Raw genomic sequence first — 27949 nt, 5'->3', positions numbered from 1 at the left:
TCCTCATACGAAGTCAGATTTGGACGTTCTTTTTATGTATGTTTATGGTTTAATGAGATCTACGACTTTCATTTAGATAACTAAGGCCAAAAAGTATTTTATTGAGATTTCGCTTTTTACGCTTAACAGTGTTTTATCGGTTTTGACGCGGATCTTTGATTGGTCATAACTTCTTCGTTATAACTCGGATTTGAGTGCTCTTTATATTTCTGAAAACCTTGACACGATATCTATCATTTTATGCAACCCAATTGAGACTTTTGAACATTTCATTTTTGACGCTATATTTATTATATCAAAATAGATTACCATACTTGACTTTAGGTCATTATATTGACTTGAAATATCGGGTTGTCACATTTCACCCATACCACTACCACATAATACCCTAGCATATACACATAAATCACATACTGCCTAACATATTTGGGTGCCGGCCTACCTCTTCGGTCCTTTCGACTGGTAACGGGGTCTATCCCACCCCTCCTACCACTATCACATAATACCATAGAATACTAGCACATAAAGCATAAAAGATAGTGGCATACCAGACAATTATCACAAAGACAATCATCTCTACTATAATCACCTACTAGTGGGCCGACATTGGTGCCTTAGACCCACTTCTACTGGAAGGTAACTCACCTCGATAACTGGAAGTTGCTGCAAAAACTCCAGCTCCGGATATCACCCGACTCAAGCCCCTATACATAGAAGATTTCCTTTAATTCCCTTTTCATACTCATAACCCCTTAAGGGTCAACTTTGGTCAAAGTCAATGTTCTGGTCAAAGTTAATATTCTGGGTTGACTTAACTCGCCGAGTTGGTCCATCAACTCGCCGAGTTCCATAAATCATAAACCCTGAAATCGCAATCCAACTCGTCGAGTTCTTTCACGAACTCGTCGAATTTCTCCTATCAATAGAATCGGGACACCCCGACCCAACTCGTCGAGTTCCTCTATGAACTCGTTGAGTTCTTCAGTATGTTGAAACTTTCTTAATGGATTAAGCACCTATCTTTCAGATCTAAGCTCCATACTTCATATACATACTGAAAATTTCCTTTTAAGGGTAAAGTTGGAAACTTTACCCGTTAATACCCTTCCTTAATGGATTTAGCTCAAACCCTATGTGACATCCGCCTAAAATGGATTCGGGTCAACCCAACCCAATTGGAAATTTAATAAACCCTACTCAAGATTACTTGACGCTAATAGGATCAAAACCCATACAATACGATATAACTTGACGTTAATAGCAACATAGTATTGTACAACGTTATAACTATAATCAAAGTAAATTATGATACCATATTAAAATCAAATCAAAGTATAATGCTCTAATTAAATACAAAGAATCAAACTTGAATTCTCTAATTAAACTTCAAATCAAAGTAGATTGTTATAATCAAATAATAACCTATCTTTTATAAAACTCCATTTTTATAAACTTTACATTAAATTTTATAAAACTCTATTTTTTATAAACTTTACTTTAAATTTTATAAAACTCTTATATTAATTATGTAAAAGATGCTTGTGTTAGTGGGAAATTATGAAGACCACCAAAAGCAAAAAGATTATTCCCATGGTCTCCCACTCACACCTCCCATCCACTTTCCTTTCCTTTTTCTCCCAACACATTATTCTCTTCACCACTTAAATCTTCTCTATTCTTTCTCTCACTCTCAATCTCGAAATTTCCTCCAAGAATACTCATATTCCATCCAAGAACAATCTATTATACTCAAATCTTCATCCCTCTTGAAGCATTCATCAAGGTATGTTGTTAAAAGTTTCAAATTCATACAAGAAACAAATTAAATCCACCAAAATATCTAAAACTTATTTTTTTCATAAACCTGATTTTTCTCAGAATACCATCAATAAAATAAGAAGTTCTGGAAATTTTCAGAAAATAACTTATTTTTATTGAATTATCATAATTATTGCAATAAAGTAGGGCAATAATTCACATAAAATACTTGTTGCATTCAATAAATTCTGAGAAAATTCTGGGATGACCTGTATACTGATTAAACACGATATATGAAGTTTCATGCATTTATATTACTGTTTACTATTATTTATGATTTTATTGATTAATTAATAATGAAATATATAAAAAATACTTCCCATAGTCACAAATATCTGAAACTTATACACTGGGCTCTACATCATGTTATAAAACTATGGTTAATTTTACAGATTTTTTGAGAATCATTTACTATTTTTCCCGAATTTTGTGTTGTTTAATCATTAAAATATTAAATAAATACTAAAACAGTTCAGAAAAATATACAAATTTTACAGTAATTCATATTGTATGAAATAATGATTTCCTAATAATTTCATAATTTTTCAATACTGTTTACTATTTAAAACTATTTTCCTAAGTATTTAAGCATGTAAAAATGCATTTTAATGATTATTTCATATAAATAATTGTTAAAATCTGTAAATAATTATAATTGGGCAAGTTATTATTTTAATAAGAAATTATTAAAATCTGGCCTAAATTGAAAATATAAATTAATTATGCAAAGTAAGTAATTCAATTTAAAATTCATTTAACAAATAAATACCTTAATATTATAATCAAAATGAATTATTGTTAATTCATCTAATATAAGAATATGTGTCTAATTATTTATTAATACTCCATTCTCGTTTAGCAGTTCCTAAACCAAAACTATTAATTATATTAGGTTCTACGCCATTTTGACCCGAATCGTCTATCGTACGACACACGCATTTCGTTTTGGGACTAATGTGAGTAATCTACCCCATACTTTATAATTTTCAATACTTTTGGGGTGTATCATGTGGTTCTAATATGTTCCTATTGTTTTATCACAATTGAGACATTGTTGGGACATTTATACGTGAGTCATTAATTGTATAACTATTGTTTGTTTACGCTACATGTACTTGTAGTGCATTATCATTTTTAGTCTAATCTCCATGACTATGCCCGTATTCTTGAGGTACGTTATGGACAATAATAGCGCTATTGGGTTGACCACCCCGCCTTGGGACGCTAAGGTGATTGATCACATGTGGTTGAGTGTGTATGATGATTAGATGCTCCATCCTATATATATTTATATATATACATATGTATATATATAGGGTGAGGACTTATTGTTGTTGTTATCAATTGTTAATCAATTTTTGATTTATAAACCGTTATCTCAAGTACAATTGTTTGGCGACTTCAAAAGAAAACAGATTTCAAATTATAAATGTTTCAACTTCACAATTTTCTCTACTAAAATTTGATTACTCACCAACTCTCGTAGTTGACCTGTTTTTACCCATGATGCAGATTTGAAGAATGAAGAATGATGAAAAATAGGTTGTGCCTTAGAAATCCACAAGACAATTTAAATTTGATGTAATAAATGTGGTTTGCATTTGTATTTGTACTTGTATGTTGTGGATCTTGTTTGCATACTTAGTACTTAATTGAATCTAATCACATTATAACCTAGTTGTCATGAGACTTTGAACAATATATCACGCCTTGATCGATTCCGACAAGGATCGGGGTGTGACAGATTGGTATCAGAGCCCTTGACTATAGGGAATTAGGTTAATTGCCTTGACCTAGTCTATAGCCTCTAGGGTCCTCTCGTATGCTAGTTTATAAAATGCACACACAACTGTATGCAATTCGCACTTAGAAAATCCTAGGAATACCTTTGTGTGTTAATTGCTCCCTTATGTGCATACGTATTACTCCTGACACTTATATGTGTGCATACACTTGTGAATATTCTCCATTTTCTCTGAAAATCACACACATACTCAAGTTGTTTAACAAAATGTATATACATATATGTATTCCTTAGAGCTCATAGGAAATTCAAAGTCATCCACTCTAGTTGGGTAGGATCATAGTAATGGACGCGTAGTAACTGGAAGGGGGAGGTGCCGGTAGCCCGAAAGTCCTGACTAGGTAAGCATTCGTATACATCCCAATCAACCGAGGGACCAGTTTGCTTATCTGGGGACCAAAGGCGAGAGTTCCCAAACCTATAGGCCAAAGCGCGTCATTCACATTACTTTTGAGCCATCAAAATACCCGACCTTATCAAACGTATCAGAAAGGATACACTCCAAAATGGCCAACTCATTGGACTATTAAGTTCCCTAATGGGCCTAGAAGTGGGAAAGAAATGTGAAAACTTAGTTTTGTGGGGGCCCACGCAAGTGCTACATGTTTCACATTTAGTAACCATAGAAAGCCCAAAAGGTGCCCAACACTCCTAACCATGGCCCAACAAGTGTTTTACAATTATTTTACCCAACAATGTCTAAAAACTTTATTTCCCTAATCAATTTACAAATAACTCACAAGTCCATATGCGTGTTTCTCGTAGATGGCATTACGACCCCCATACGCTGCTCGCAACAACAGAAGGCTAGCTGCCCTGGTCGCCAAGGAGGTAGCAAACGTCATCCCAACAATTGCAACCCAACTTCATTCTCTTCAGCCACAAGCTCCAGCAACAACTCCTCGTTGCTCGTTCAAGCACTTTCGTAACTGCAATCCGCCTTACTTCAAAGGCACCGACGGTGCCACCGCACTCCTCACATGGATTGAAGAAATGGAGAGTACTTTCATCCATAGCGAGTGTCCTGAGGACCTGATGGTCCGTCATGCTACAGGGTGCCTCCTAGGTCATGCTCTCACATGGTGGAACCTAGAAAAACGGGCAAAGGCAGAGGCTGTTGCCTTGGGAATGACCTGGTCAAAACTAAAAGAACGCATGATGGAGAAGTTCTGCCCTGACAGCGAATTGCAAACTCTCGAGGATGAATTCTGGAATCTGAAACAGGAGGGAGGCGACAACGCGACCTACACCAATAGATTCCATGATCTCTCGAGACTCCTACCTCACATGGTTCAACCTATGAAAACTGCAATACGCCGCTACATCAAAGGGTTACCACGCCAGATCCGTGATTCGGTGACCAGCAGCAGGCCATCTACCCTAGAATCCGCCATTGAAATTGCAGGTCAACTCAACGAGGACAATATGAACGATGGTGTCCTCCCACGCAAGGGTTCAAAGATGTCAACTGAAAAGCCGACCCCTGAGACCCCCCTAATTGTCAAGTCCGAGTCCTCCCACCGACATGACAAAAAGAAGCGGAAAAGTCATCACCACAACCATGCTGTTATTACCCCTGCTACTCCTATCACCCAAGTCACCCCACAAGCCCAACTGAATAAAAAGCCGTATACCGGACCTCACCCCCTATGTAACCACTGTAACTATCATCATATGACCACCAGTCCGTGTCGCCTCTGTATGAATTGTGGTCGCTATGGCCACTTGGCGGACACATGTCGTGCACCAAAAACTCAGCGACCACTCTATCTACCCTCAAATCAGCAAACACAAACCCGGTATCCAACTGGAACATGCTTCAACTGTGGTGACCCCACCCATTTCAGAAACGCGTGTCCTAGGCTAGTCAATATCATCAACACCCAAGCCCAGGCAAATCCAACAATGCAGGTTCTAGCTCCCAAAGGCCGAGCCTTTGTCATTACCGCAACCCAAGCAAAGACCGATAACAAGGTCGTAAATGGTACGTTTCTCATAAATAACTGCTACGCGTCAGTACTTTTTGATTCAGGTGCCGATAAAAGTTTTGTGTCTTTGGAATTTGAGCCCATACTTCACACACCTCGCACGATTCTTGATGAATACTTTACCGTAGAAGTCGCCGATGGAAAATACGTTTCACTCAATGGAATCATCCAAGATTGCACTTTCGATTTTTGCGGTCATAAATTTTCTGTCAATTTAGTTCCTATGGAACTTGGTAGCTTCGACATCATCGTAGGAATGGATTGGCTATCCCAAAACCATGCTGAAATAGTATGTTACGATAAGTTCATTCGTATTCCTCTCGCCGACGGTCAAAGTCTTCGTATTTATGGCGAGACTCATTCGAAAAAGCTTAGTCTTATGTCATGTACTCAAGCTCGATCATATCTACGAAAAGAATATATGGCTTTCTTAGCCCATGTGGTGGAAACAAAGGTCAAAGAAAAGAAGATCGAAGATATTCCGATAGTACGAGACTTTCCCGACATCTTTCCTGATGATGTATCTGGACTCCCTCCAGTACGTGAGCTAGAGTTCCGCATCGAACTTGTTCCTGAGGCTACTCCCATAGCCAAGTCTCCATATCGGTTGGCTCCAACCGAGATGCAAGAATTGGCAAGTCAGCTCCAAGAACTAACCGATAAGGGATTTATCCGCCCTAGTACTTCACCCTGGGGAGCCCCGGTTCTCTTCATCAAAAAGAAAGATGGTTCGTTTCGTATGTGTATCGATTATCGGGAGTTAAATAAATTAACCATCAAGAACCGATATCCGTTACCTCGGATCGACGACCTTTTTGATCAGCTTCAAGGAGCTTCATGCTTCTCAAAAATTGACCTTCGCTCAGGTTATCACCAACTTCGAGTACGGGAAGAAGACATCCCCAAAACCGCTTTCCGAACCCGCTATGGTCATTACGAGTTCACCGTTATGCCTTTCGGCCTAACAAATGCCCCTGCCGTATTCATGGACTTGATGAATCGAGTATTTAAACCTTATCTCGACCGTTTTGTTATCGTCTTTATTGATGACATCCTCATTTACTCCAAGACTAGGGCAGAGCATGAAAGACACCTTCGCCTAACTCTCCAAACGTTGCAAGGAAATCGGCTCTACGCCAAATTTTCGAAATGCGAGTTTTGGTTAAATGAGGTACAATTCCTTGGTCATATTGTAAGTGACAAGGGTATTTTAGTCGATCCCGCAAAAGTTGAAGCAGTCCAGAATTGGAAAGCCCCCCGTACCCCCAAGGAAATTCGGTCCTTCCTTGGTTTAGCCGGCTATTACCGGCGCTTCATTTCAAATTTCTCAAAGATTGCTTTACCGCTTACTTCTCTCACTTGCAAGGGTACACCATTTGATTGGGGACCCAAGCAGGAATACGCTTTCCAAACCCTTAAACAAAGTTTGTGTGACGCTCCGATTCTTACACTCCCTGAAGGATCCGAAGATTTCGTGGTATTCTGCGATGCCTCCAATCTCGGTCTAGGTTGTGTTTTGATGCAAAGGGGAAAGGTTATAGCTTACGCATCGCGACAACTCAAAATCCACGAAAGGAATTATACGACTCATGATTTGGAGCTCGGTGCCGTGATTTTCGCTCTTAAAATTTGGAGGCATTACCTTTACGACACTAAATGCGTAATTTTCACCGACCACAAGAGCTTGCAACATATTCTTAATCAAAAGGAACTCAATATGAGGCAAAGACGATGGGTCGAGATCCTAAATGATTACGAGTGTGAAATACGCTATCATCCGGGCAAGGCAAACGTCGTAGCCGACGCGTTAAGCCGAAAAGAACATGCCCATGCATTTCATCTAATATGTTCTCCTATCTTGTCCAATCTCAGCGACCGAATTCGAGGAGCCCAACACTCGGCAATTACCGAAAATGACATGCCCACGGGAATTGATGGGGAGTTGGAAACCAAATCTGATGGTATTTTCTATTATCAAGATCGCATCTGGATCCCAGATCGTGACAATCTTCGCATATTCCTGATGGAAGAAATCCATAAAACCCGATATTCCATTCATCCGGGCACTGACAAGATGTATCATGGCCTGAGAACCAATTATTGGTGGTCGGGAATGAAAAAGGATATTGCTTTATTCGTGGCCAAATGTCTTACATGTTCCAGGGTCAAAGTAGAACATCAACGACCCTCTGGACTATTGGTCCAACCAGAAATCCCCAGGTGGAAATGGGAAGCGATCGCCATGGATTTCGTAACCAAACTTCCCCGTACCACAAAAGGACACGACAGCATTTGGATAATCATTGACCGTTTGACCAAATCCGCTCATTTCCTTCCCATCCGGGAAAATTTCAAAGTCGAAAAACTTGCTCGGATTTACATCAACGAGATAGTTAGTCGGCATGGCATTCCTCTCAGCATCATTTCAAATCGTGATGGGAGATTTCTCTCTCGGTTTTGGCAATCACTTCAAACAGCCATGGGAACCCGCCTCGATCTCAGTACCGCCTATCATCCTCAGACCGATGGTCAATCTGAGAGGACAATTCAAACACTCGAAGATATGTTGAGGGCGTGTGTCTTGGATTTCGGAGGAAACTGGGACTCTCATTTACCGTTGGTGGAATTCTCCTATAATAACAGTTATCATTCTAGCATCAAGATGCCACCATTTGAGGCATTGTATGGCCGTAAATGCCGATCTCCTATTTGTTGGCATGAAATCGGTGAGTCCCACGTGATTCGCGCAACAGTGGATTCTCCAATCGTTGGTCCTGAGCTTATCCAGGAAACAACCGACAAAATCACTCAGATTCGCGATAACCTTCTTGCAGCTCGTAGCCGACAAAAGAGTTATGCCGACAAGCGACGCAAACCGCTTGAATTTACCGTAGGTGACATGGTCATGTTAAAAGTGTCCCCATGGAAAGGTGTGGTTCGATTTGGACGCAAGGGTAAATTGGCACCACGCTACGTAGGCCCGTTTAAGATCATAAAAAGGATCGGACCAGTAGCCTACGAGTTGGATCTACCAACAGAGCTTAAGAAAGTTCACCCGGTATTTCATATAGCCAACCTCAAGAAGTGTTTAGCAGACGAGAACCTTTATGTTCCTCTCGAGGATATCCAAATCGACGAGACAATGCAATTTATCGAGAAACCCTTGGAAATTGCTGACCGAAAGGAAAAGCAACTCAAAAGAAGTCGCATTCCCCTGGTTAAGGTCAAGTGGCAGTCGGCACGTGGACCTGAGTATACATGGGAGCGTGAGGATCATATGCGTACCAAATACCCACAACTTTTCTCTTAAGGTACTCTCTTCTTAAATTTCGGGACGAAATTTCCTAAAGTAGGGGAGACTGTGACATCCGCCTAAAATGGATTCGGGTCAACCCAACCCAATTGGAAATTTAATAAACCCTACTCAAGATTACTTGACGCTAATAGGATCAAAACCCATACAATACGATATAACTTGACGTTAATAGCAACATAGTATTGTACAACGTTATAACTATAATCAAAGTAAATTATGATACCATATTAAAATCAAATCAAAGTATAATGCTCTAATTAAATACAAAGAATCAAACTTGAATTCTCTAATTAAACTTCAAATCAAAGTAGATTGTTATAATCAAATAATAACCTATCTTTTATAAAACTCCATTTTTATAAACTTTACATTAAATTTTATAAAACTCTATTTTTTATAAACTTTACTTTAAATTTTATAAAACTCTTATATTAATTATGTAAAAGATGCTTGTGTTAGTGGGAAATTATGAAGACCACCAAAAGCAAAAAGATTATTCCCATGGTCTCCCACTCACACCTCCCATCCACTTTCCTTTCCTTTTTCTCCCAACACATTATTCTCTTCACCACTTAAATCTTCTCTATTCTTTCTCTCACTCTCAATCTCGAAATTTCCTCCAAGAATACTCATATTCCATCCAAGAACAATCTATTATACTCAAATCTTCATCCCTCTTGAAGCATTCATCAAGGTATGTTGTTAAAAGTTTCAAATTCATACAAGAAACAAATTAAATCCACCAAAATATCTAAAACTTATTTTTTTCATAAACCTGATTTTTCTCAGAATACCATCAATAAAATAAGAAGTTCTGGAAATTTTCAGAAAATAACTTATTTTTATTGAATTATCATAATTATTGCAATAAAGTAGGGCAATAATTCACATAAAATACTTGTTGCATTCAATAAATTCTGAGAAAATTCTGGGATGACCTGTATACTGATTAAACACGATATATGAAGTTTCATGCATTTATATTACTGTTTACTATTATTTATGATTTTATTGATTAGTTAATAATGAAATATATAAAAAATACTTCCCATAGTCACAAATATCTGAAACTTATACACTGGGCTCTACATCATGTTATAAAACTATGGTTAATTTTACAGATTTTTTGAGAATCATTTACTATTTTTCCCGAATTTTGTGTTGTTTAATCATTAAAATATTAAATAAATACTAAAACAGTTCAGAAAAATATACAAATTTTACAGTAATTCATATTGTATGAAATAATGATTTCCTAATAATTTCATAATTTTTCAATACTATTTACTATTTAAAACTATTTTCCTAAGTATTTAAGCATGTAAAAATGCATTTTAATGATTATTTCATATAAATAATTGTTAAAATCTGTAAATAATTATAATTGGGCAAGTTATTATTTTAATAAGAAATTATTAAAATCTGGCCTAAATTGAAAATATAAATTAATTATGCAAAGTAAGTAATTCAATTTAAAATTCATTTAACAAATAAATACCTTAATATTATAATCAAAATGAATTATTGTTAATTCATCTAATATAAGAATATGTGTCTAATTATTTATTAATACTCCATTCTCGTTTAGCAGTTCCTAAACCAAAACTATTAATTATATTAGGTTCTACGCCATTTTGACCCGAATCGTCTATCGTACGACACACGCATTTCGTTTTGGGACTAATGTGAGTAATCTACCCCATACTTTATAATTTTCAATACTTTTGGGGTGTATCATGTGGTTCTAATATGTTCCTATTGTTTTATCACAATTGAGACATTGTTGGGACATTTATACGTGAGTCATTAATTGTATAACTATTGTTTGTTTACGCTACATGTACTTGTAGTGCATTATCATTTTTAGTCTAATCTCCATGACTATGCCCGTATTCTTGAGGTACGTTATGGACAATAATAGCGCTATTGGGTTGACCACCCCGCCTTGGGACGCTAAGGTGATTGATCACATGTGGTTGAGTGTGTATGATGATTAGATGCTCCATCCTATATATATTTATATATATACATATGTATATATATAGGGTGAGGACTTATTGTTGTTGTTATCAATTGTTAATCAATTTTTGATTTATAAACCGTTATCTCAAGTACAATTGTTTGGCGACTTCAAAAGAAAACAGATTTCAAATTATAAATGTTTCAACTTCACAATTTTCTCTACTAAAATTTGATTACTCACCAACTCTCGTAGTTGACCTGTTTTTACCCATGATGCAGATTTGAAGAATGAAGAATGATGAAAAATAGGTTGTGCCTTAGAAATCCACAAGACAATTTAAATTTGATGTAATAAATGTGGTTTGCATTTGTATTTGTACTTGTATGTTGTGGATCTTGTTTGCATACTTAGTACTTAATTGAATCTAATCACATTATAACCTAGTTGTCATGAGACTTTGAACAATATATCACGCCTTGATCGATTCCGACAAGGATCAGGGTGTGACACCCTAACTCTTTAAGACCTAGATCTTGATCCAAAAGCCATTAATACTTCAAACTAAGGCATACAAACTGAGATCTAGACCCTAGACATTACATGAACACGTAAAGTCTCTGACTTTCTCTCCATGCATGGCCTTTTAGAGCTTAAAAGGCCAAAATGATACTCTAAAGCTTGCATGGGGCTTCGATGGCCATAAAGTTTGCACATGTATGCCATGAAAGCCCTTCAAGACTCCAGATCTGAAAGTATACTCACTTGGGACGTCCATTTCCCAAGGATCATGCTAGTTGGACCAAAAACCCAATAAAAGTGATAAGATAGAGATCAAAGTAATCATTAAGCAAGTTTGAGACTTGCTTACCACAAAATGCTGAGAATGAAGTGAAGTTGCTGGATCTATAACCTCCTTCTTGAGTCCTCAAGCTTCTCCTTCTTCCACAAGCTTCACATACCCAAGATTTCTCTAAAAAATGACTCAAAACTCTCAAAAGTGGATTAGGGTTTCGTGGCTAGGGTTTGGGACAATGGAGGCTGTAAATGAGGCCAACATTTGGAGGTTAAGGTGTTTAAATAGGGTGCAAAACCCTGAAAATTAGGGTTTCATTCTGCCAGTCCTACTCGTCGAGTTGAGGCTCTCAACTCGTCGAGTAGACTTCCCATCCTGCGTCCAATTTCCATCCTTACTCGACGAGTTTGGGGCCTCCAACTCGTCGAGTTTCTATACAAAAACGAATCAATTTTAATTAAATACATACTAGGAACCAGGCGTTACAATGTGATTGGTTTGACTGTTTGATTGTATGATATGTCGACATATTATGTTGAGGGGTTGATAGTGGATCAACGCTCGAGCTGAGAGCCTAGATGCAAGGTTGATGATGGACCAACACTGGAGTTGAGAGCCTAGATATCCAAGGTTGATGGTGGATCGACACTGGAGTCGAGATCCATTGACTGAGTGGATCGTTACTGGAGCTGAGAGCCTTTGCTTGTATGGTGGATCGACACTAGAGCTGATAGCCTTGTGTGTAGGCATTGTGTGCGTATTATGGGATATGGTATTTCGAAGAACTCACTAAGCATTACGCTTACGGTTGTTGATTAAATGTTTTTCAGGTAGTTCCTCTGATCGGGAGAAAGCTCTAGTTTGACTGTATGGCACGTGCATTGCTACTGATTTATTATAGACTTCCGTTGTTTTGACAATTTGATACGTTTTGGTATTATGACATGATGATGTTTTGAAACAATTTATTACTTAATCTTTTTATAAAAACATTTGGAGTGGTTTACTTACATTTTTAAAGGAAAATTTTGACTTGAATTTTTGGGACGTTACATTAATTCTAATATCGATGTATTAATAAAAATCAAGTTATAATTGGTATTGTACCAAAAAAAATTGTGATCAAATTTGAAAACTAGTTCATTTTGGTAATATCTTCAGATCTCGATTATATCTTACGATCATAATCTGCAAAGCGCGAAACGATCTTAAGTAGGTCCGATCTTAACAATATTGATTTTTAATTTTTGAAATCCAAGGAATAGAACATTTAGTTGTTTTATTTTTCTCTTACTTATTTTGTCATCTCATTTCATCAAAACAATTCAAAATCCGAACATATTCTCAACATAGAAAAATATTTTCTCAATTTGTAGGTTCCATCACTTTTAGTCTATATAGATCATATTCTTTTTAAAGTAGACCAATATATTTAAAACTAAATTCATATAAGCAGACATTTTATTCATGTTGAGAGGGAAGCCCTCCACCCTTATACACATTATACACAGCGACACAAACACAGACGCCTCCATTGTGCGGCTTCTCTCGATCGTTGGCTCCTCAAGCGACGAGTCCTCCCCTGCTTGCAGCCGTTAACCAGCGCCTCCCCTGTGAAGCCACCGGCCGTAGACCGTCGCGCCCCACAGCTACACCGGAGACTTCGACCTCACAGCTACAGGTTCGGTTTTTTTTTTCCTGCTGTCAGTCTTCCTTCTTCTCCCTGCTTTCTGTTATTCCCTTCTTATCCGTTGCATTGAAGCTATAGTTCTGAGTTTATGTCAATTGATGCATAACTCATAAAAGAGCTGTAAAATAGAAACATTTGTAATGAAAGTAGTTTATCTTTGAATGTGAAATTGGATTTGATTTTGAATGAAATACCGAGATGTTAAACCTGTCCAGCTTTGTCTGTTTGATCGAAAAAGTCCAATTGTGTATGTGTTTGTGCTTCAATTAGCAATTGAACCTAGATGTTAAACCTGTAACAGTAGCACCCGAATTTTCTGTTCAATTCTGTTATTGTCAAGCCTGGACATGCCTCCTGTTGTTTTGAATGATGTTCTTATGATGCTTATATGATACCTTGAATGTAATTTAGGTTATGGACACCAACAATGTTAAATTTCCACCCACCCAGATCATCAACAATGCTTATAATTAGAATTGATTGTATTACTTAAGTATGCAGTAATTAAAGTTTTTTTTATCTATTAACCCCCTGGTTTCCCTGTTACTTTTCAGACTTCTTCGTCTCCAGAACCACCACTACACCACAGTTGCCTCCACAATCACCACCTTCTTTAGTGGGTGAATGATTGTGAGATGATGAACACCTCAGAGGAATGGAAATCCTTGTGGCCAATCTCTTCTGTACACTCACCACCCCTTCTCCTCTCACCTGCCACCACAACTGATGGTGTCAAAAAAATTGGGCCTTTGATCTTTAACCCCTCTCCCAAATCACAAACCCACAATCATCTCTTCACTTCACCTTCTGTTCCTCACATCCCTCCACCTGTCTCTAATCTCTCCCTCCCTAGATTCCTCCATAAATCATCATCTATCCTTCCTTCCACAACCACTTCTATTGCCTCACAACTCTCCTCATCATATTCAAACCCTGAAACACTTCTTGCATATAACTCCCTTCAATTGCTGCGATGCCCTGGTTCGAATTCGACTCTTGCATTCTTTCCCACTGGTTCCAATTCGGATAAAATTGGATATATTATATTATCTGTTAAGAATTCCCAATTGAAAGTCAGAGGAGATCATGGTGGGACCGAAGCTTTTACCACAAAAAGCGCATTGAATCATCGCATTGTCAAGATTTCAGTTAGCCCTCTTGTTGATTGTGATTGTAATCCAGGTAGTTATTGTGTTTTATCAATTGGACACTAGATTATATAAACCTTTCACCTGAAAGAAAAGTAAATTATTGGTTTAGGTTTTGACTTTTGAGTTGTGAGAAATTGCTGATCCCACTTGGCTATTTGTTTCAGGTGATTCTACCACCATTGGGTATTTGTTGGTTTCAACGATGTATTCAGTTCATTACTATGATATTAGAATCACAATGGAGAATTCTGGTAAAGTAACACCATTGTTGAAATTAGTTGCTGATAACTTGTTCAAAAGATCTGTAGTTGTGCATGCTTGTTGGAGTCCACATTTACCTGAAGAAAGTCTTGTATTGCTAGATAATGGTGATTTGTTCTTATTTGATTTGGATTCTTCCTCTAGACCCTCACTACCATCTCCAAAGTTAACATGTGAAAAAGTCAAAGTTTCATGGGATGAGTCTACTGTTTCTGAGAAAGGTGGATGGTTGAGCTGTGATTTCAGTTGGCATCCAAGAGTTCTGATTGTTGCTCACTCTACTCTAGTTTTTCTTGTTGATTCACGCCCCGAAAACTGCACTATCATTCCTTTATTGAAACTTGGCATCGAGCATGCAACGAGTGATAGATTTCTTGCATTTTCCATTTCTGCCCCTCATCGTTTCCATTTCACATTGGCATCCACTCACACAGTTTTCCTTTGTGATATAAGAAAACCGATGATTCCACTTCTACGTTGGACACATTATCTTGCTAACCCAAGCTACATTATTGTTTCAAGTTTATCCAAATTTAGGTCACAATCTGAGGATACTACATACAATTGGGCTTCTGAATCAGGTTACGCCGTTTTATTAGGGTCTTTTTGGAACTGTGAATTTAGTCTTTTTTGCTATGGACCAGATGTTAGAACACCTTCTTCTTCTTCTTCTGGTGATTCTTTTTATGCATGGGGACTCCCTTCTGATCTTTCTCTACTCCCTAATGAATGTCGTTGTGGTAGTTGCATTGTGAAAGAGGAATTCTCTAAGGATAGGCTTCCTAGTTGGATCAATTGGCAACAAAAGAAAGAATTTGTTTTAGGGTTTGGGATTCTTGATAGTGAAATCTCTTCTCAGTTGTTTGAACCTGATGGGTTTGGTGGGTTTACTCTAATTACATTAACGTCCTCAGGGAATCTTGAATCACATAGATATTGTGCTTCATGGGATTATTCTACACAAGCTTCAGAAAATGGGCATGAAAAACACTCTCTGGATTTAGAAGATTCTTTTCTGTATGAAACAGGTGAAGAGGATTACAAGTTTAAAAAGCAATTTCAGTATTTGAAACTTGATTGGCTTGATGGATACTTGAAATCTGATCTTTCCAGAATCTTGAGTAGAGAACTAGTTAAGAACCTGAATAAAGAAACCCAAAAAAACCTCTCTTTTGGTGATGATTTTCATGAAGTTATATGCCAAAAGATTAAGACTTTTAGTTGTGGTGGATCTTTAAATATTCATGATGTGTTTCGTGATGTTAGCTTGCCAACTAGCATACATGAGATTGCTTTAAGAAGGATGTGGGCAAATCTACCCAAGAAATATTTACGATTTGGGTTCTCTACTTATTCAAATCTGCCAGATTTACCCATGAAACTAAAACATTTACCTTTAGAGTTTTTGGAAGTTCCATGTCATCAATCTCATCTACCTCCTTTTTTCTTTCGATCTCCTTCATTTCGAAGTAGTAAGTGGTCAGACAAGAAAAAGCCCAGTACTTCTTTAGTGGGACCCGTTGTTCCAATCCCATTTTTGCTAACTTTTCATAAAACCCACATGTTAAAAGCTGATAACATGTCTGCTGATATTGAAATCGATAGAGAGTGTGATGAAGTAATGAAGGTTGCTAATGAAGTCATTGCATCAGAATCAGAATCCGAAACATTTAATGTCACTGCTGTTTCACTTGCTGATGATAATGAAGATGTGTTATATGGTTCTCAGAATCAAGAAATGTTTGGGTCTTATAAGTTGAAAATGGAGTATTCTGTGTTTGAGGATGAGAAGCATACGAAAGTTGTTTTTAAATTTGGTCAAAAGGATGTGAAAGAGATTTTTGACTCGAGTTGCCCTTTGAAATTTAAATTTGATGAAGAAGTTACGAGTTTTGGGCCAAAAGAAATGAAGTCGTACAAGTTACTTAAGAGACAATATTCCAATTTCAAAGAAAGTTTTAGTTGTTATCAAGACTACATGGCTAAATCTAATATCCAAAAGTAAGTCTTCAATTTAAATGTGGTTTCCATTTATCAGAAACAATGGGAGCATTAATGTGTAACCAAAGAACTTGAAGGTAATTAGTTAATAAATATATATAGTTTGTTATATTATTTATACATGTATATACAAATTGTCTAACTATTATTATTATTATATATTTAAGAGGAGAGGAGAGCCCAAGGCATTTGATCAAAGGGTTGCATGCATACGATGACGATGTTGAGTGAAACTTTTATGAACGTGCAAAGTGCAAACAAAATTTTTGATCTTGTTGCCACTTGTCATCTGTCTAAAAAGTTAGATGAAATATATATGATAGAAATAGGTGACCACAATCATATAAGAGTAAATAATATGACAAAGGATTGCACGATCATTATAACAGGAAAATCGTTTCATATAAACTTCTTAAAGTTGATATCTATATGAATTGTGATCGGAATGTATTGGCTATATTTTTCTAATCATTCCACATCAGTTTGATATATGAGAATTAAGCTAGCATCTATCTAATCTTCTACACTCAACAATGATTCATTTATCCTTTGTTTTCTAATCATTGCACTTTGGTTTCACCCCACCTCAAACCAATCGAGTACTCGTTAATCATTGAATATAAGAGCATCCATACCTGCGTAATTTTAGTACCTTGCAAAAAATGCTACTTGTATCAATATTGAAAGCCAACTAAGCATAATTAATAAATTCTTGTAAAACAAAGGGTGGGCCACTGGTCTTTTGTAAGGTTTTCAGAAGTTCATAAGACTGTATGGAGTGGGTGGTAAAACATACGCGTAATCTGAGTTGGCACCACAAGTCACGTGTGACTTTCTCTCAAACACCACCCCCAAGGGAGGAGGGAGTCATTTCCTTCCAACCCATTGAACTCACTGCCACATCACTTTATCTCTTTCAAAAATTTTCATCTTTTCCAACCCACAACACAACGGAAACCCTATCTTTTTGAACCCACCCAACCCATTCAATTAAAAAAAATACAAAACAATCAAGGTAAAATTTTATTTAGCAATAGAGTTACCGTCGGTACCACTCCAACTTCAGCGGGTTGTTTAATTGGTTTCACCAACCCACTTCATCATCTCTCTCTCATTTTCTCTTGTACCATGTGTTTTAAAACTTGTACCTTAGTTGTTTTGTATATTTTTTTAATTGAGTGGGTTGAGAAAGATATGATTTCCGTGTGTTGTGGGTTGGGAAAGATGAAGAAAAATAAAAGAGATAAAGTGATGTGACAGTGGGTTCAGTGGATTGGGAGGGAATGACTCCCTCCTCCCTAATGTGTGTAAGTGTGACTCTCCGTAGCCAGCTTCACGATTGCTCACAATCTCTCTCATTCTTTCCTCTCTCTATCTTACTCTTCTTCTTCACTCTATCTCCCTCTTCCATCGGTGAGTATATCATTTTCTAAATGCTGTTAAAATGTTAATGGAGGTGAGGTAGGCTGATGTGGCCATCTCCTATGGATAAGAATCACAAAACCATTCCGTATAGCTTCAGATATATTACAAGAGGTAAATAATTAATTATTAAGAAATGTGAGCCACTATTCTTTTGCAAGGCTTTCAAAAGTTGAAAGAGGTAAGTGGACGTGTCAATTAAAGTTGGTACAAATGGCATTGCAAGGAATTTGAAAGAAGCGCTGCAGATGGTCTAATCCACCAACTTGGGATGGTTTATTTTTATTTATTTATTTATTTTAATCCAAACGGCAATGATAGTGAAAAGATGGAGTACATCCTTAGGGTTCTATCTAATTTTTATAGGACCGGATAATGATTTAAAGGGTAACGAACTTTGTTCCGTGTATATATTTAGCCATTTAAGGTTTTTTCTCCTCGTAGATTTAGCCGTCAATATGAATTTTCTTGTGAACGTTATGAATTTTCTGTCGAAGACTAATATTTGAGGTCAAGAAGAAAACACAAAACCGTAAAGTAGGGCTCATGAACACTAAGACACACACACAAATAAACACATATAGAAATCTAATTTTTTTGAAAGGATTTGTTCTTGAAATCAATACCATAATCTATATGATATACAATACACTATGATTTCTTCCAACATTGTTATTATGAGTCTTCTTATCCTTTAAAATTGTTGCATTAAAGGATTAAGATATACCATTTTCTATGGCATCACAACACCAATCTTCTTTAAAAGGAATGTCATACACCATGTTTTTGGATATTTTCCCCAACAAGTGATAATAAGCATTTTTGTCGATTAACCTAATTTCCTTCATTACAACTTCAAATATTTGGCTAATTGTTTCCTTTGCAGCAATCCAAAATAGCTTCATATACTCAACACATGTGAATTTTTTTTCCTAAAGTTGACATAGATGTGCCCAACATATTACATAAGCTTGCATTTTGATACTCTTTTTCTTAAACGCCTCAATCAAACACCACAAGATAAATATTAAAACATTTTAATGTCATCAAGATACATATTAAAATATTTAATGAAATAGTATTTAAAAATTAGTTAGCGGTAGTTAAATAACATACCTTATGCTTGTGCTGGTTAGAAGTTATTGTTAGTCCTTTACCATGTCCCATTTCAATGTCATCAAGTAATAGATCTACAAACCATTTCCAAGTTTTCTTATTTTCAACAACAACTACAACCCATGCTAGAGGGTATATTTGGTTGTTGGAGTTCCTGACAACAGCTAAGTAGCTAACGCCTATAAATACCCTTCATAAAACATCCATCTATAGCAATCACCCTTCTTCACCCTTCAAACCAACCATCATTGACACCCTTCAGGTAAACATACATCTTTGAAAAATATATCGTTGAATCAGACATAATATCCACATTGTTGATACAAAAAATGACCCTCTTTAGCTAAGGAACCGCAGTCTGGAGTGTTGGTAATATCGTACAAGAAGTTAGCTACCGAAGTTGGAGAATATTCTTATGAACCGCAACCGCAACAACTACCGCATAAATAGAGATTGCATGAAGATTTGTTTTGTTATATTACTGAATTAGCGTGTTTACTTTGTATTATCCAGTGAACCTTTGATGGTCACTGAAGTCAGTAGTTTAATAGTTTTTTATTTCGATATGTAACTTTCAGGGACTCTATAAATAGAGTATCCCACTTTATGTATTGATACACCTTCACGATCTTTCTGAATTGTTATTGCAATACAAAGATCATCTCTATCTATTATCTTCTGATAAACCGAGTTCCTCTTCACCTTAAGTTGTTCGCATTTACTAACTTGTGTTTGACTACAAACCTTGTTATGAATCAACTTGCTGACTACTTGATATAACTTGTTGTCATTTATATTTCCTTTACATTTCCGTCAATCTAACATTCCTAACTTATTATTGTTGAGCTATCGAGATCCTTGAGATTAACTTATCCCGCAACTTATTATCTTGTACTAACGTTTGTTCAAGTGCTCCTCAAAGTTTTTCTCTCAACAATTGGTATCAGAGCCAAAGTGGTTGTTTTTTAAACAAAAACCTGATTTTTTAAAATGCCTTTTATACCACTGAAGCTCATTCTTGAAAATAAAATAAAAACAAAGGAAATATGGCACAAGCTTTATCACGTTACCAACAGTGTTGGAGGCTCGAACAGAGCTCCAATACTTGTTGCAAATGAATACCACCATTGGTCTCAGAGAATGGAAATGTATCTCAAGAGGCTCGGTAGAGATGTATGGAGGGCTGTGGAAGAAGGACCCCATGTCCCTGTTCTCACTCCCATTCAAGAAGATGGTGTAACATCCCGTTATTTTCTATATTGTAAAAGTCAACAAAAGTCAACTCAAGTCAAATCCGTCAAATAAAAGTCAAACTTAGTGATTTGTTATTTTAATAAAGTTAAAATAAATATGTTTGATACATTTAAACACTTAGTAAAGTATTGTTTTGTAACGCCCCGATTTTTCAGGTATCGATTTTATATAAGAATTTTCTTGTTTTCAAGGTCTACTCGACGAGTTGGTTGCCCTACTCGTCGAGTAGCAGCGGGTTGGGTCGCGCGTTTTAGTGACCTACTCGCCGAGTCCAATAAGGGACTCGACGAGTAGGAGCTGGAGGATGAAACCCTAAATCTCGGGGTATTGCACCCTATTTAAAGGATCATTGGCCTCCCCCAGCCTCCCCTTTACTGCTTCTTGTCCCTCTCAAACCCTAATACGTGTGTGTGTGCTCCATTGTGTGTTTCAAGCCTTGGGAAGAAGATTCTTGGAAAAGGGAGCTTGAAGATCAAGTAGCTAGCAACAAGGAGCTTGTGTGGACCTGAAATCTACCTCAGATAGCACCATTTGAAGGTATCAAGTCGTTACCTTGACCTTCTTTCCTTCTAGATCTCCTTTGGGTTGAAGTTTAGGGCTTTTCATCATGTTATGAAGCTATTCTTGGGTATGAGCTAAGATCTGAAGTTGCAACTTCAGATCTGAACCCTCCTTGGTCTTTAGGTCCATAAAGCTTACAGTCTTAGCAAGTATGAACCCTTCCTTTTGAGTTAAACCCCATTTCAAGTTTAGATTTGGCATTATGGGTCATTAGAGCCTTGTATGCACGTAAAGTTTGCAACTTTACGTGATAAAACGGGCATTGGGAAGCTGGATCTACAATTTGGAGCCTTAGCATGGCTTCAAATCGTCTGTATGAATAAAGGATAGAAGAGACTCGGCGAGTTGTATGAACGACTCGGCGAGTCATATGAAGACAGTCATGTACTCGACGAGTTGGATGAACAACTCGGCGAGTCAGATGAAGGTAGCCTTGGACTCGGCGAGTCAGCCAAATGACTCGGCGAGTCGGATAGGGTTTCTCCCGAACTTTGGACACGCATGGACTCGGCGAGTTAAAGGAAACTCGACGAGCCAACCAAGGATTTCACGACTTCTCGAGTTCAGGAAGGACTCGACGAGTCGGTGAACTACACTCGACGAGTCGAGTCAACATGGACTGTTGACTTTGACTGTGGACTTTGACTTTGACCAAGAGTTGACCAGTTGACTTCTGAGGGTATTTTGGTAATTTGGAAACTTATGAAAAAGGGTTTTATGGTAGGTATAGGTGGAGGAGTTCGTGTTGGTGATCCGGGAGTCGAGCTTTCTAGTTTCAGACGACAGTTGCGAGGTGAGTTATCCTCATTATACTAAGGGGTCTAAGGCACCAACGCCGGCCCATTGGATATGTTATCCTAGCAGTGGTTATGTTGAGTATGAGTTAGTGTTGCATGCTAGTGGTTATGTTAGTTAGGTAGATCTGTAGGACTACGTGTGTTGTTATATGAATATCTGCATGCTCAGTAGTTATGTTATATGTTGATATGTTATGTGGGATGGGTTGAGGTGATATTGCACCGTGCGGTAACCAACAAACCCGGGAGCATTCTAGATACAGGCTAAGGGAGACTCGTACTGTGGACTCGATGGCAATCCAGATGTGAGCTGTGGGCCGGAAGGCAATCCAGACTCACACTGTGGGCCCAGTGGATATCTAGTAGGTGGAGCATTCCAGATATGAGCTGAGGGAGACTCGTATTGTGGGCTCGACGGCAATCCAGATGTGAGCTGTGGGCCCGGTAGGCAATCCAGACTCACACTGTGGGCTCAGGGGTAATCCAGTCTGTAAAGCTGTGGACCCATTATATGCTGTTCGGTTTGTTATGTTATGATATTGCTGACATGGCTATGTGGACTGTATGTGTATCGGTATTTTGGGGGTAACTCACTAAGCTTTCGGGCTTACAGTTTCAGTTTATTGTTTCAAGTACATTAGGGGATCGCGGCAAGGCGAAGGCATGATCGTACAACTCCTCATATTATATTTATGTTCCTGGGAATACTCTGATAAATAATATTTTGAAAACAAAGTTGTAATGTTTTGATGAACTTGACATGTTTTAAAAGTTTAAATTGGTTTGAAATTTTTGGGTGTTACAAGTTGGTATCAGAGCCTTGGTTTGAGTGAATTGGAGGGACACTCGTGTAACTCCAGCCTCAAATCAAGGAAAGAATTTCCAAAATGATTTTTTTTCAAAAAGGTTTTCAAAATAAGTAAAGGAGGATGCAGGGTGTACGATCAGCCGAAGCCAGTAAGCAGACCCCAAAATACCATACAGTTATTTGATTATGTGATATGTTAGAACAACATGCTAGTACTAGGCTAGGGATCTTTAGGAATTGCATGATAGAATTGCCTGATTACATGATGCTTGCTAGCCTAGGGTTTCCTTTATATGAGATTGACATCATTACTGTAGTTGCTTAGTGTATGCATCACAGTTATACATAATTAAGATCTTATAGACTGAGAATGTTTGATTTGGCCTTATGTTCTATTCATGTTTGATTGGGAGCTTAGGGTAGGATTGGATATTCGAAAGTCTACAGGGTCCAACGGTATGTGTGGCTAGATACACTAGTGCTGCAGGGTTGGTGGAAGTTTCATGGATGGGTGGGTTGTGTGAGACTGGTAGGTCAGTTGTGAGACAGTTAGCCTTCCTCTAGGAGTGAGGTTAAGCGACCACCAGGTGTATGTATAGTGTTAGGGTATTGTGGTGATACTTGAGACAAATATGGGTAAGTGTGGAAGGTAGTAGGGGCCTATACTAATGAAAGCACAGGACCCATACGCGTAGCAAGGAAGTCACAACTCCTAGGGTTAGTCGGGAGTTGGCTCCCAGATATTTATGTGGATTATATGACATCTTGTGGTATGTTTCAGAATGGTGATGACGAGACACTTTGTGGCTGGATCCAGTTCGGGGTCAGGATCAGGAGACAGAGGCCAGGAGGGGCCAACAGTACCTGAGCCGGTGGTGCAGATGAGTACAGAGGAGTTGGATGCCAGGATTCGAGAGATACTGCATGATGAGGTTGCTGCTGCGTTCCGGGCACAGCTGCCGGAGATGTTCGGGTCGATTAAGACCGCCATGGTGGAGTATTTTGATGAGTGCTACGCAGCCCTTGCAGAGACAGCTGCCGCAGCAGCTGCATCAGCTGTATCCGCGGCAGGGGGATGAGTTGGTAGGGGTTTTCAGTACAGGGACTTCGATAACACGAAGCCCCCTACTTTTGATGGGACGCAGGATCCCATCAAGGCTATGAGATGGATTTCAGATGTGGAGGGGTGTTTCTTCACCTGCTCATGTCCTACTGACCAGAAGGTCAGGTGTGCTCTGAACCTGCTTAGGTCCGGGGCCAAGGACTGGTGGAGACTTGCGACTAGGTCGTACACTGATGATCAGAGAGCTGCTGTTACTTGGGAGCAGTTCAAGGACATGTTCCGCGCCCGTTACATTCCGTGGGTTGAGCGGGAACGTTTGGCACAAGAGTTTCTGAGTTTGAGACAGGATGGGGAGTCGGTGACGGAGATCACCCGTATGTTCACTGAGAGGGCGATGTTTTGCCTGGAGTTTGCTTCAGAGCAGGCTCAGATGACCCGTTATCTGAGCATGCTCAAGACGGATATCCGTCAGTTTGTGTCTACCCAGCGATGTGATACTCTTCTAGAGTTGCAGGAGGCCGCCAGATGGCGTGAGTTGGATATTGAGCTGCAGTTGAGAGAGCAGCGACAGGCCCCGACACAGTCTCAGCCGGCGCCAAAGCAGTCTAAGACCGCTGATACTAGGACCGGGGGTCAGCAGAGCCGCACTTGTGGGAAGTGTGGCAAGGGTCATTCTGGTGTGTGTCGAGCTGGTAGTGGGTGCCACAGGTGTGGCAAGGAGGGGCATTACGCGAAGGACTGTCGCCAGACAGTCCCAATTCAGGGTATGAGGTTATGTTATCACTGCGATCAGGTTGGCCACGTTAAGGCCAACTGTCCGTTGCTAGCCGCCAAGCCGGCACAGGCTCCAGCGCCGACTACTTTGAGGATCACGGATGGGAGACCAGTCAGGGCAGAGCCTCCGAAGGCTCAGGATCATGCTTTCCAGCTTACAGCCGAGGAGGCCAGGGCAGCACCAGATGTGGTTGCTGGTATGTTTCTATCCTTACTCCCATTGGTTATATCTGTTTTATGCTTATATGTTATACTTGTGATTAGGTACGTTCCTAGTGAACTCCTTACCTGCATTGGTTTTATTTGACTCGGGGGCGAGTCGGTCTTTTGTGTCTCAGACATTTAGTAGGGAGTTCAGAGTGCCAATGGGCGAGCTAGAGTGTCCGTTGCGAGTTTCTATCGCCAACGAACACGGGGTTTCTGCTTCTTCGATCTACCGAGAGTGCGAGATGGAGATCTTCGGGGTACCTTTTCCGATAGACTTGATTCCGATCCCCATGGGGGATGTGTGCGTGATTGTGGGGATGGACTGGCTCAGTCGTTTCGGTGCCATGATTGATTGCGAGGGTCAGCGGGTAGTGGTTCGAACCCCAAGTGGGGGAGAGTTGATTATATATGGCGAGGGCACCCGAGCAGGATCAGGGTTTTGTTCAGCCGCCAGGGCTCGACAGTATATTCAACACGGGGGTGCGGGTTACCTAGCGTATGTATTGGATACGCGAGCCAGGGATCAGATTTCGGTTTCCGATGTTCCGGTGGTCAGGGAGTTTGCAGATGTGTTTCCGGAGGAGTTGCCAGGGATACCTCCGGAGAGGCAGGTCGAGTTCAGGATCGACCTGGTGCCAGGTGCGGCTCCTATTGTTAAGGCGGCGTACCGATTGGCACCGCCAGAGATGCAGGAGCTGTCGTCACAGCTACAGGAACTGTTGGGCAAGCAATTCATTCGACCTAGCAGTTCTCCATGGGGAGCACCGATTCTTTTTGTCCGGAAGAAGGACGGTTCGCACCGGATGTGTATTGATTACCGGGAGTTGAATAAGTTAACGGTGAAGAACCGTTACCCACTCCCGAGGATAGACGATCTCTTTGATTAGTTGCAGGGCGCATCTTGGTTTTCCAAGATAGACTTGAGGTCTAGGTATCATCAGGTCAGGGTCAGAGAGGAGGACGTGGAGAAGACCACGTTTCGAACTCGTTACGGACATTACGAGTTCGTAGTGATGCCGTTTGGGCTCACCAACGCGCCAGCAGTGTTCATGGACCTGATGAATCGGGTCTGCAGACCGATGCTCGACCGCTCGGTCATAGTGTTTATAAACGATATCTTGGTGTATTCCAAGACCTGAGAGCAGCATGAGGAGCATCTACGGGAGTTATTGGGGGTTCTGAGACGAGAACGACTGTATGCCAAGTTCTCGAAGTGTGAGTTTTGGCTACGAGAGGTCCATTTCCTCGGACATCTCGTTAACCAGAAAGGGATTTTGGTCGATCCGGCCAAAATCGAGGCGGTTATGCAGTGGGAGGTTCCGAAATCTCCCTCAGACATCAGGAGCTTTTTGGGATTGGCAGGGTACTACCGGAGATTCTTTCAGGACTTCTCCAAGATTGCGGTACCCCTCACTCGTCTGACGAGGAAGGGGGTGGATTTCCAGTGGGGCCCTGAGCAGCAGAGGGCGTTTGAGACCCTCCGTCAGCAGTTGTGTGGGGCCCCAGTCTTGACACTCCCGGAGGGAGTTGAGGATTTCGTGGTGTTCTGTGATGCATCCATCACAGGCTTAGGGGCAGTCCTCATGCAGAGGGGACGAGTGACAGCCTATGCGTCGCGGCAGTTGAAGCCGCATGAGACGAGATACCCTACGCACGATTTGGAGCTGGGAGCAGTGGTGTTCGCTCTCAATATATGGAGACATTACCTTTATGGGGTCCGCTGTACCATTTACACAGATCACAAAAACTTGAGACATATCATGGATCAGCCGAACCTGAACATGAAGCGGTGCAGGTGGCTGGATGTAGTCAAGGACTACAATTGCGAGATCCTTTACCACCCTGGTAAAGCGAACGTGGTTGTGGATGCTTTGAGCCGCAAGTCAGCTGGGTCGTCTACCCCAGCGGTATGTATGAAGATAGCGGTGGATTCTCCGCTTGTGAGCTTGATCAGAGATGCCCAGGTTGAGGGCATGCGACCGGAGAATTGGAAGCTGGAGAGGATCAAGGGTGAGAATACCCGGTTTGTGTAGGATAGTCAGGGATTATTGACCCGGTGCGGTCGGGTATGAGTTTTGATGTCTGGTGGGGTCAGACTGACGGTCATGGAGGAGGCTCATAAGTCTCACTTCTCTATTTACCCCGGGGGCCACCAAGATGTATCGGGATTTGAGTTTGAACTATTGGTGTCCGTGCATGAAGCGAGAAATCGCTTGGTATGTCGCGAGGTGCTTGACCTGTAGGATGGTCAAAGCTGAGCATCAGAGGCCGCATGGCAAACTGCAGCCCCTGGAGATTCCCATGTGGAAATGAGAACAGATCATGATGGACTTTATCACCAAGCTGCCGAGGACGGCGAAGGGATTTGATGCCATTTGGGTCATCGTGGATCGATTGACCAAGAGTGCCCATTTCTTGGCCATACGGGAGAGTTCATCGGCCGAGAAGTTGGCCGACGTGTACGTCCGCAAGATCGTCAGAGCGAGCGGACCATTTAGACCCTCGAGGATATGTTGAGGGCGTGTGTCATTGATTTTGGCGGGAGCTGGGATTCCCACCTACCGGTTGCAGAGTTCGCCTACAACAACAGCTATCATTCCAGCATTGGCGCCCCGCCATTCGAGCTGTTGTACGGGCGGAGATGTCGCACCCCGGTTTGTTGGGGTGAGGTTGGTCACAGCGTGATGGGTCGGACGGAGGTGGTATTGCAGAATACCGAGAAGATTCAACAGATTAGGCAGCGGCTGCAGACCGCTCAGAGTCGGCAGAAGAGTTACGCCGACCGACACCGATCCGAGCTAGAGTTTCAGGTCGGTGACATGGTACTCCTGAAGGTCTCGCCCTGGAAGGGCGTGATCCGCTTCAGGAAGAGGGGAAAATTGGGTCCCCGATATATTGGGCCGTTCAGGATCGTTGCCAGGGTTGGCAAGGTGGCTTACAGGTTAGAGCTGCCGGAAAAGCTTAGTCGGATCCACAACACTTTCCACGTTTCGCAGCTGCGAAAGTGCATCATGGATCAGGAGGCGGTGGTGTCGCGAGATGATATTCAGGTCGATGAGCGCCTGAATTACATGGAAAGGCCTGTGGCCATACTGGAGAGAAAGATGAAGATTATGAGGAACAAGGAGATACCTTTGGTGAAGGTACAGTGGGAGCATCGGA

At 40.1% G+C, this 27949-nt stretch overlaps 1 protein-coding gene across 2 annotated transcripts; it reads left to right on the top strand.

Moving 5' to 3' along the window:
- Positions 1 to 13162: 13162 nt before the first annotated feature.
- LOC145134279 (TATA box-binding protein associated factor RNA polymerase I subunit C) lies at positions 13163 to 17250 on the top strand. Of its 2 annotated transcripts, XR_013719058.1 has the most exons (4): positions 13163 to 13363; positions 13927 to 14554; positions 14688 to 16862; positions 16953 to 17250. XR_013719058.1 is itself a non-coding variant. In XM_079069152.1 (3 exons), exons 2-3 carry the CDS (start codon positions 14008 to 14010, stop codon positions 16787 to 16789), a joined length of 2649 nt encoding a protein of 882 aa, XP_078925278.1. In that variant the 5' UTR covers positions 13163 to 13363; positions 13927 to 14007; the 3' UTR covers positions 16790 to 16899. The 2 variants fall into 2 exon arrangements, 1 of the variants encoding a protein (XP_078925278.1); XM_079069152.1 differs by lacking the exon at positions 16953 to 17250 and having other exon boundaries at positions 14688 to 16899.
- Positions 17251 to 27949: the final 10699 nt, after the last annotated feature.

The sequence above is a fragment of the Lactuca virosa genome, chromosome 8, assembly GCF_052849685.1.
Source record: "Lactuca virosa cultivar CGN04683 chromosome 8, Lactuca_virosa_CGN04683_v6, whole genome shotgun sequence".
NCBI lineage: Eukaryota > Viridiplantae > Streptophyta > Magnoliopsida > Asterales > Asteraceae > Lactuca > Lactuca virosa.
The sequence above is the reverse complement of the archived record's forward strand: the minus strand, read 5'-3'. Positions and strand labels throughout refer to the sequence as shown.